At 40.1% G+C, this 11,150-nt stretch overlaps 1 protein-coding gene across 1 annotated transcript; it reads left to right on the forward strand.

Moving 5' to 3' along the window:
- The first annotated feature begins 7,410 nt into the window (after positions 1-7,410).
- LOC142543180 (probably inactive leucine-rich repeat receptor-like protein kinase At5g48380) lies at positions 7,411-10,549 on the forward strand. Its single transcript, XM_075650274.1, is given in 4 exon segments — positions 7,411-7,636; positions 8,195-9,116; positions 9,353-9,827; positions 9,830-10,549. Coding segments are annotated over 3 exon segments (1,860 nt in total). The 5' UTR covers positions 7,411-7,636; positions 8,195-8,258; the 3' UTR covers positions 10,357-10,549.
- The last annotated feature ends 601 nt before the right edge of the window (positions 10,550-11,150 follow it).

An 11,150-nucleotide genomic window follows, 5' to 3' on the forward strand; every position in this document is an offset into this window, starting at 1 on the left:
ACTGACCTGCACGGATACGGTCTAGCAAAGAAGACTTGACTGTCAGATTAGACAGCTTAGGAGTTATGCCCTTGGGATAAATCTCTAGACAGAATCTCTGAATCTCTGACTGAAGAGACCTCTGCATTGACAAATGTGCTACGACTGCAACTTTTCTGCTCAAGGCATCTGCCACAACATTAGCTTTCCCCAGATGGTAGCTAATCTCGCAATCGTAGTCTTTCACTAACTCTAACCACCGTCTCTGTCTCATATTCAGTTCTTTCTGCGTGAAGAAATACTTGAGAGTCTTGTGATCAGTAAATATCTGGCATTTCTCGCCGTACAAGTAGTGTCTCCAAATCTTCAACACAAAGACAACAGCAGCTAACTCAAGATCATGAGTCGGGTAGTTCTTCTCATGCACCTTCAACTGTCTGGATGCATAAGATATAACCCGACCATGCTGCATCAAAACTGCGCCTAAAGCTTAGATGCATCGGTGTACAACACAAACTTGCCTTGCCCTGGCGGCATGGCTAAAACTGGCGTTGTAATAAGAGCTTGCTTCAAAGTATCAAAGCTCTTCTGGAACTCATCACTCCATACGAATTTAGCATTCTTTTTAGTCAATGAAGTGAGTTGCACTGCTATCGAAGAAAATCCCTGAATGAATTTTCTGTAGTAGCCTACTAAGCCTAGGAAACTGCGAATTTCTGACGCATTCTTCGGCTCAACCCATTCCTTAACCGCTGCTACCTTAGCTGGATCCACCTCAATACCACTGCTAGAAATTACATGACCCAAAAATGCTACCTTCTCCTACCAAAATTCACACTTACTGAATTTTGCAAACAACTTGCGTCTCTGCAAAACCTGCAACACCGTGCTCAAATGCTGACTGTGCTCCTCATGGCTCTTCGAGTAAATAAAAATGTTGTCAATGAATACTATGACGAACTGGTCTAGGTAGGGCTAAAAAACTCGATTCATCAAGTCCATAAATATCGCTGGAGCATTCGTCAGTCCAAACGGCATCACTAAGAACTCCTAATGCCTATATCTGGTTCTGAAGGCCGTCTTATGAACATCTGGATCTTTTACCTTCAGTTGTTGATACCTTGATCGAAGATCTATCTTAGATAACACTGTAGCTCCCTGCAACTGATCAAACAAGTCCTCGATCCTTGGAAGTGGGTATTTATTCTTGATCGTTATCTTGTTCAGTTCTCGGTAATCGATACACAGCCTTATGCTCCCATCTTTTCTTCTTTACAAAGGGCGCGCATGGTGAGAAACTATGGCGAATGAATTATTTGTCAAGAAGCTCCTGAATCTATTGCTTGAGCTCTAACATCTCAGCTAGAGCTAGTCGGTACGGTGTCTTAGAGACTGGCACAGTGCCTGGCACAAGATCAATAGCGAACTCCACCTCTCGCTCTGGTGGAAGGCCTGTGACGTCATCGCGAAAAACGTCAGGGAAATCTCTGACCATTGGTACATCAGATATAGATGGAGTGGGCGCATCAGGTGCGGAAATAATACTGGCCAAGAAAGCCTGACATCCCTTGTGAAGAAGTCTCCGTGCCTGTATGCAAGAGATCATGCGAGGGAAACTTTTCCATCTATCCGGTTCAAAGAGAAACTCCTCCATGCCCAACGGCCTCACCAATACTGATATTTTCTGAAAATCAATAAGGACTCTATTCTTCGTCAGCCAGTCCATTCCCAAGATAATATCAAATTCTGGCATCGGCAACATAATTACATCGGCATACACTAGGTGGCCCTGCAGTTCAAGGTCGATGTCCTGACCACGCTAGTAGCTGATAGCTCTTCCCCTGATGGGACTGTCACTGAATAACTCAGGTCGAGCCCAATGGGCTTGATGTCCAAATGATTAGCGAATGTCTCCGAGATAAAGGAGTGAGTGGCCCCTGAGTCTATCATGGCCTTCATGGTTATTCTCTTTATGAAAATATTGTCTGAGAGACGTTAGCACAACAGACAAAACTTATATCCAAAAATTCTAACCTTAACCTCATGCATAACAGAGAATCTCTACACAAGTCACCAAAATACTAATTAACGCACTAATAATCCCAAATCAAATTCAAAACATGTGTGACAAAATAATACAGTGCTTAATTAAATAAGTTTACCGGTCAATAATGTGGTGTCTGGGTTCGCCTCCTGAGCATGCATAGCGAACACTCTTCCTTGGATTTGGCTGCTCCACTGTGGGCACTTTTTCAACATATGATCGCTGGCCCCGCACTTGAAGCATTTGCCCGATCCAAATAAACATTGTCCCGGATGCTTGCGGTTGCACTTCGGGCACACCGGGTACTCACCCGGGCTCTGAGGAGCCTTCTGCTGTGGAACAGGACCCTTGCTTTTCGACGGTCCCTGAAATGGCCTCTTCCCCTATCGCCCCTGGAATGGCCTCTTAAACTGAGGTCGCTGCTGATGTTGTTGCTGATGTGCCTGATAGGGCCTCTTGCCCTGCCTGTCGTTCTCAATGTCCTTTTGGTCCTACTTTGTTGCCAAGGCTCTAGATACTGCAACGGCATAATTAGTCGGACCAGCAACCCTCACATCGTGGCGCAAGATCGGCCGCAACCCATCAATAAAATGCCTCAGCTTCCCCCAGGTATCATTAGCTATCAGGGGCACAAAGTGACACCCCCTTTCAAACTTCCTGACAAACTCTGCAACACTGATGTCTCCCTGTCGCTGCGTCATGAATTCCCTGGTCAGTATGGATCGTACTTCCTCAGTGAAGTACTTGGAGTAGAATACCTCCTTAAACCCATCCCACGTCAGTGTTTGCAAGTTCACTGACACTGATGCACTTTCCCACCACAGTCTGGCGTCCCCTGCCAGAAAGAATGTGGCACACCTGACCCTATCTACATCTTGCAGCTCCATAAATGCAAAATCACCTCGATGGATTTATTCCATCCCTCGGCTATCATCGGGTCAGTGGTCCCCGAAAACTCCTTTGGGTCCATCCTCTTGAACCTCTCATACACAGCCTCTGGTCTAGGCCTCGTCCCTGTGTCTACTGCAGCCGGGTTCCCCGCAAACTGTGCGAAGAACTGAGTCATACCTGCAAGCATCTGTGCCTGAATAGCAGGAGGTGGGCGAAGGGGAGTGACCCTCTCTTCATCTCGAGCCTCTCTGTCCTCCTCCCTTGCTTCACGGTTAACCATACGTCTAGGAGGCATACTGTTCCAAAATTTATCCAACACGTAAATCCAACATGCACGAACATACTACCAATGTCATAAGATGCACGAAATTTTGAATTTAAATATGCACATGCTGAAATCATGACTGGATAGCAATAAATGAAATTATTTAAAACTTTAAAACTTACAGACTTGAGGTGTGACTTCGTGAGCTTCTCGCAACTGGCAGTAGGCGTAACCCTTTACAAGAACATCGCTTTGATGCCAACTGTAACGTACCATACTCTTAAACTACTTTAAAATTTACGGAAAAATTAAAAAAAATTCTTAAATACAAAATGAACTTTCAATTCTCAGTAAACAATCAAATATTCATCCAAAGTATTTTTAATGAAAGAGGATCACCAATAAAGTTTGCTAAAGATCAAGACTTGTTTAAACATTGTAATCAAAACGTGAAATCAGAGTAGGTGAAGCATTACATAAGAACTTAAAAACATGGGCGGTTCTCGGGTTTAGCCTCCCGCTCAGTCCAAGCCAGCTCACTGGTCATCACCTCTCATCTCCTAAAATTCATCCTCACCTGCATAGATCAAGTCTAGTGAGACTAACGACTCAACATGTATAAAATGAACATAGCAAGTACTACGTAGTAAAACCACATGCATCTTTAAAATAGGACGTACATACTTGAAACTTGAACATGCATATAAAAGCTTGAACATACATACATAACATAGACGCGCCATCAACGTAAAACATTTCTTAAACATGCTTACATCATACATACATGGACATACATAAACTTCATCATTTTTCGTAGAGATATGTTTCAAAGCAAGTGACCCATACATAAATACACCTGATCAGACTAAAACACAATATTGGGCTGGCAGGGAAAGTCCACTACCACATACATGAGATCCATGTTCATGCTTTAACGGGTGGATTGGTCCCTGGTCAAGCTTTACTTCTTTCCAATCCTGATCTAAACCCGGTCATGTTTTACCGGGGTGGAGAGGTCCTCCGCCACGTTCACCGATTTCCAATCCCATTCATAAGTTGGTCACAAGACATTTAGCATACTTCAAAAACTTAAAAATATTTTCTCTTGCACGTCAAACATACTTACTTGGCGTTGAGGGATTTGTTGGATCTCGCTTGGGGCCACTGCTGCACATACTAACATGATTACATGCACTTAATATTTCATAGCCTAGACATAATCGTTGTGCTCACCACCCGAATGACAATTTCTTATGACAATCTAAAATCACTCGTTACTTGACCTCGTTTAATAAATGTACTAAACTATGAAATCGACCCCCGGAACAAATGTGTGAACATTTCCCAAAACATAGGAGACATGAACCTAAATAATGATTTAAAAAGTCATGTTCAAGCGCCTAGGCGCTGGGCATGGTAGCGCGGCGGCGCTGCCTAGCGCCTAGGCGCCAGGCACTAGCGCCGCGGGGTTGGCAGTGCCACAGCCTTAGCGCTACGGCGCCGCAAGGGCAGCGCCGCGGCGCCAGGCTTGCGAGATTCGAGCGCTGCGGTGCTCCCCATTGAGCGCTGTGGCGCTAACCCTGCGCAAGCTCGACCCCAAATGCACAAATTCGTTGCAAACTCTAACCCATGCCTTATCAACTTGAACCAACACCTCGAGACCCATCCTAGAACGCTATGGTAGTGATTCAAACTCACACAAATGCCCCAAAACAACAATGCAAGCCATACAACGCAACTCAAACTGTGAACTCGACAATTCGACACCAAAATGTTTCCTAAGACTTCTAATGTAACCAGGTGCCTATCGACACAAGACGAAGCACCAAAATTTATCCCAATATCATACTCACAATACTTAAACGTAGCAGCGATCAACCAACGGTTCTCAACGAAGCCTACAACAAACAAACTTCAAGAATTCGTCAAGAACACATTTTCAGAAAGAATACAGTTTGAGCAGTCCTACGAAAACGATCTTAACTCACTCATTTCTTATCCAAATATTTCGAATTTACTGTCAAATCGAAGGTATCGAAAAGTACTATGTTTTATATGGTGAAAGATTTTTCCAAAAAATCGACCGAGAAGTCGCAGTATTTAAAATGATAGAAAATTTTTAGTTTTCAGATCTAAAATCGTTTTAAAATCGATCCAACCAATTTTTACTCAAACTTTGTACAACATACATGAAGTTTTACACATAATAAACATAAAAACAAATACTATGATGAGATCGATGCATAAACGGATGAATATACCTGCCTTTTTGATATGAAACACGCTAAAATACCGAACACCGAAGCGGGGAGATGCGGGAACCGATCGGATGCGACTTACTGCACAATTTTTCTTTGCTTTAAACTGAGTGAAACCACCGAGAAAAGCTAGGGGAAAGGGACGACTGCTGAGGGTAGGAGGAGAGGGGAGAAAACTAGAGTTGAATTAAAAAAATGAAACGTATTGATAGGGGAGAAAGGGATTAGGCGGTGGTTTGGGGGTTTGTTTCAACCTGTCCGTGCAGGCAGTGCCTGCACTGGCAATGAACGGCCCGGATCACTCCACATGAGTGATCTGAGCCCACCTCCCTGTAAAAAAAAAATAATTGACTCGGAAAAATCCGAGCCGTTGAATCGACCCCTGCGGGCAGTGTCGATCGAACAGTAGTTTGGGTATATTAAGGGGTTGATTAGTAGTTAATTGGGGTAATTAAAATATTTAATAAAAATCTTAACCCATTAATTAACATACTAAATAATACACTAATTCAACAAAAAAAAAAAGTTAAAATCCCCCAACTATCTCAAATTAACTTTTGAAAAGTTTACAATCTTAAAATCACTCAATAAAATAAATTAGGCTAAAATGCCACATTTTCATAAATCACCTAAATTCTTCCCGATCCCACATCGAAAATTCGCCTGAAACATAAAACTTCCGGGAAACGATTTAAAGTGCATAAAATAAACATTTAAACCTTTAACATCAAATAAGTCATAAAATATGCACCATTTAAATCATTTTAAAATTAAATAAATAACTTAACAAATTAAATAATGCATGAGTTTACATGTACTGAAATTGGGCCCTACAAAGAGTATTGAGATTGGGAGATAAATGTCACATGCCTTGGAACTCCCCGAATTTTCTTCTACTTTTTTGGGTTGATTACTCTCCTAATTCACCAATGTGTAATTTGTATTATGCTCTCCCTTAGTGGATTGACTTCGTTTACACATGAATTTTTTTTCCAAATAGTGAGAAATTGCTTTAGACACTGCGTGTGATATCCCACCGATTTCCATAGCAGTCAACTCCTCCACCAAATGGTTTGAAATATGAGAATACACATATGGAATTTGATATGGGTGAAGATTCAATTCATCAGTTGGCAGGGACTCCCCACTTCCGTGATTGATGTTTTCGTTCCTTATTGGCGGCATATCTCGGATCCTACTCAACGTGTCAATTTTGTTTGCACAATTTTTATCGAATGTAAGCCCGTCAGGTGCTAAAAACGCCAATTTGCGTATAAAAAAAAATAAAAAATATTACTTCTAAAATCAAACGAAAGTATATCCGAAATTTGATAGGCAGTTCTAACCTCCTAAAAAAATACCCTAAAAACTATTAAAAATATTATGAAAATTGAAGAAATAAATTTATGTCATGACTATGTATTTACAAATCATAAGAAATTTACAAAACTTAGAAATGCTAAAATCTGGAATATAAAGTAAAAATACTTGAAATGCTTACTAAAATTTGTAGATCTGCTGTTGGAGCATTTTTTGAGTTTGATGTTGAGTTGTGTTGTCATAGTTGATTCCTTGCTTTTGTTTATCTATTTCTCTTGCAAGTTACTCTCTCCACTTCCCACTTTCTCTGAACGTTCAACACTTATCGTGTTCAGAGTTGAACGTGATTGTGGCAAAATTTGCGACCCATATGCATTATTTGGGCAAAAATACATTTAGACCATTTAATTCAATATTTCGTGGGTTTATCATATTTGGCCCAAAATTTATTTTAATGCAAACACTAAATAATTATTAATTTTGTTTTGATAAAATTTTGACACCGGCTTCAGGATTCTCTTCAAGTGAGGAGTGTAAACCCCACTTGTAATGTCCATTAACCCTGTCATAATCCATAATCCCGGTCCCCTCTCAGGTCTCCGTTCCACAATAACATAAAGATCCAAGCTTTCACATTTTTGCGTAATTTATCTTTCAAGTAATTTCTTATTACGTATAGACTTCGTTTAGCTCGTGGATTTGGTTATTTTTATTCTACATGATCTTATTTTTGGGGCTGACTTTGAAGTTTTTCCCCAAGACTTGATTTTTTAGTCCTTTTTACTTCTTTTTTTTATTTCTTGGAGATGATTCGAAGTTCTGGGCTTCTGATTTAAGGATTATTTTTGTTGATTACGGAGAATTTTTGTGGTATCTCAGGTGGGTTTTTCTGCATCTTTTTCCCTCTATGTTTGCGTGATTATTTGGGTCATGTGAATTTATTCTGATTAAGATGCATATGTTTGCTTTTGTGATGTATTTGGTCATCTTTGTTTGATATGTCGTATCGTTGTTGGAGCCGTTGGTTTTGATTCTCCAGCTTCTTGTTATCTGTTTTCTTGTATCTTTTCTTCCTCTGATTAGGGTTTATTCTGTGTTCTTTGGGGATAGAGGAAGTGTTGAGTTTAGTGAAGTCTTTATTTGACAATTCTGGTCTTTGATTGTTTACGTGCTTTTGTTAAAGGGAATACATTTTTATGCTGATAAATGTTTAACATCAGGAATTAGTTATGTTTGTTCTTTTTGATTGCCTTTGAATTATTCAACGGTTGAGTATTCACCTTTGGAGTTAATGGGGATGATCTCATCTGCCATGGATTGGTTGTGGGGTGATTTGTAGTCGGAAACTGTTAGCCATGATCTGGAATAGCATATGTTGGATTCACCTGAAAGGTTTTAGATGTTGTCTGATATTTTATTCGTTTGTGTTTGTTTCAGGAAGTGAAGTATGTGATTTGTGATGGACCAAAAACCTTGAGTTTGATTTCAGTTTTGGTTCTTCATGATGGCCCCTTTATCAGAATTCTTGTTGTTCTGTTTTCAAGCTCGTCCTACTCTCGTTATCACCTGTATTTGGCTGATCCTAACTGAATTAATCTGCTGTGCCGCTCAAAGTGACGTGGACTGTCTCAAATCCATAAAAGATTCTTTGGAAGACCCACTCAACAACTTAAGATATTCATGGAATTTCAACAATAGTACTGAGGGATATATCTGTAGGTTTATTGGCATTGAACGCTGGCACGAAAATGAGAATAAGGTCCTTAATATCAAGCTAGTGGACATGGGACTTAAGGGAGAGTTTCCTCAAGGAATTGTTAATTGCTCCTCGTTGACTGGCTTAGATATTTCAAACAACAACATATACGGTAACATTCCAAATAATATCTCAAATTTAATTACCTATGTGACGACACTTGACCTATCATCCAATCAGTTATCGGGAGAGATCCCCGAGGATCTTGCCAAATGCCAGTACATGAATTCTATTAAACTCGACAACAACCAATTGAGTGGTCAAATCCCTCTTCAGATCAGCCTACTTAACCGAATCAAGTCATTTTCTGTGGCAAACAACAAATTGACTGGTCCAGTTCCCAGATTTTTCAATGCAACTACTGAGAACTATTCAGGTAATTCGGGACTGTGTGGTGGTCCTTTGCCCTCGTGTCCAGATGTTTCAAAGAAAACCCGTGCTCCGACGATTGTTGGGGCAGCTGTTGGTGGTGTGGTTATTTCTGCCTTAGGTGTAGGAATCAGCATGTTTTTCTATTTGCGTAAGATGACGAGAACAAAGAAGGATGAAGATCCTCTGGGCAACAAATGGGCAAGGAGTATCAAGGGTACCAAACGCACCAAGGCAAGATAAATGCTTACTTTCATAGAATTTTCGATTTTAATCTGAAACGAGGCTAAATTACCTTGATGTGGCTTATGTTAGATTCTTGGGTCACATTTCGTAAGTTCCTCGTAAAAATTTAATATCGTGTCCTATCTTTCTTTAAAAATTTTTCTTCCATCATCTTATTTTGTGTTTGAAATTTTTCTGTACCTGTTTCCGTATGAAGGATAACTGAGAATTGTATATTTTTTCAGCTTAAAATGTTTGACAAAGCAGTGTCTAAAATGAACTTAAGAGATCTCATGAAGGCGACTAATGACTTCAGCAAAGAAAATATTATCGGGTCGGGAAGAACTGGAACGATGTTCAAAGCAGTACTTGAAGATGGAACTTCTCTTATGGTGAAGAGATTGCAGGATACTCAACACTCAGAAAAAGAATTTATGTCTGAAATGGCTACTCTAGGAAGCGTGAAACACCGCAACTTGGTTCCACTTCTCGGGTTTTGCATGACTAAGAAGGAAAGACTCCTAGTCTATAAGAACATGCCGAATGGTAACCTTCATGATAAGCTGCATGAGGTAAATGATGGTGGAAAAGTTATGGACTGGCCTTCCAGGCTCAAAATCGCGATTGGGACAGCAAAAGGATTCGCATGGCTCCACCACACTTGTAATCCACGTATAATTCACCGAAATATCAGTTCAAAATGCATACTGCTGGACGTGGATTAGAGCCCAAAATCTCGGATTTTGGACTTGCTAGGCTCATGAATCCCATTGACACTCATTTCAGCACTTTCGTGAATGGTGATTTTGGGGAGTTGGGGTATGTCGCTCCTGAATATACTAGAACTTTAACAGTCACCCCAAAAGGTGATGTCTATAGTTTCGGGGTTGTGCTTCTGGAGTTGGTAACGGGGGAGAAACCAAATTTTGTCAAAAAGGCCCCCGAAAGTTTCAAGGGGAATCTAGTCGAGTGGATTTCACAACTCTCAACTACCTATGAGCTTCAAGATTCAATTGACACAGCCTTGAAAGGGAAAGGTTATGATAACGAGCTTCTCCAATTTCTGAAGGTCGCCTGTAATTGTGTGCTTCCTGGTATGAAAGAGAGGCCTACGATGTTCGAAGTTTACCAGCTTTTGAGAGCTATTGGACAGAATTACAACATCACAACGGAAGACGATGTTTTGGCACTATCTGACGTTGGGGATACGGAACAGCTCGTGGAGCTCATAGTTGCTCGAGATGCATGATAGAACCATGAAAAGAAACTGAATGGATGTATAATGGTTAGTGACTTTGTGATGCTTATGTAATTATATCTTGATATTGTTGTTGGTTTTAAATAATTTTTGTATGCTATTTTTATAAATATCAGTAACGTTGGTAAGTATGAAGAACTACTTCGAGTTATTGTGAGATGAATAGATTTCTTGATTTGTGCTATGATTAGGTTGCTACCTTTGAGATACATAATGTTTGGTGTATTTTGATTTATACATGAATAAATGTGCATTAGTTAAATTTCTCGGCTAGAAGTGTGGTTTTATGAATGATTGATTATTCCAGTAATATTTTTTTTGGGCATGGGTTTTTTAAGATTGTAGTTAGGGATGGCAATGGGACGGGGCGGGGGCGGGTTTGCCATCCCCGTCCCCTAATTATATCCCCGCTCTCATCCCCGCACCCATCCCCGGATCTACCTTATCGGGGAATCCCCGTCCCCGAACCCGCTGGGATAAAATCCCCGTCCCCGTCCCCGAACCCGTTTGAAATACCCGAATATTTTATTGTATTTATATATATATAAAAGTATTATATTTTTTATATATAATATATATATATATTACTGTATTTATATATATATATATGTGTAAGTATTATATTTAATATATATTACTGTATATACTTTTTTATATAATATATATATTACTGTATTTATATATATATATATATATATATATATAACTGTATATGTATATATATATGTTATCGGGGCGGGTTTGGGAGGGTTTGGTATGGGGATAGGATTCCCAAACCCGTCCCA

The sequence above is a fragment of the Primulina tabacum genome, chromosome 4 (assembly GCF_025594145.1).
Source record: "Primulina tabacum isolate GXHZ01 chromosome 4, ASM2559414v2, whole genome shotgun sequence".
In the NCBI taxonomy this organism is placed as follows: Eukaryota; Viridiplantae; Streptophyta; class Magnoliopsida; order Lamiales; family Gesneriaceae; genus Primulina; species Primulina tabacum.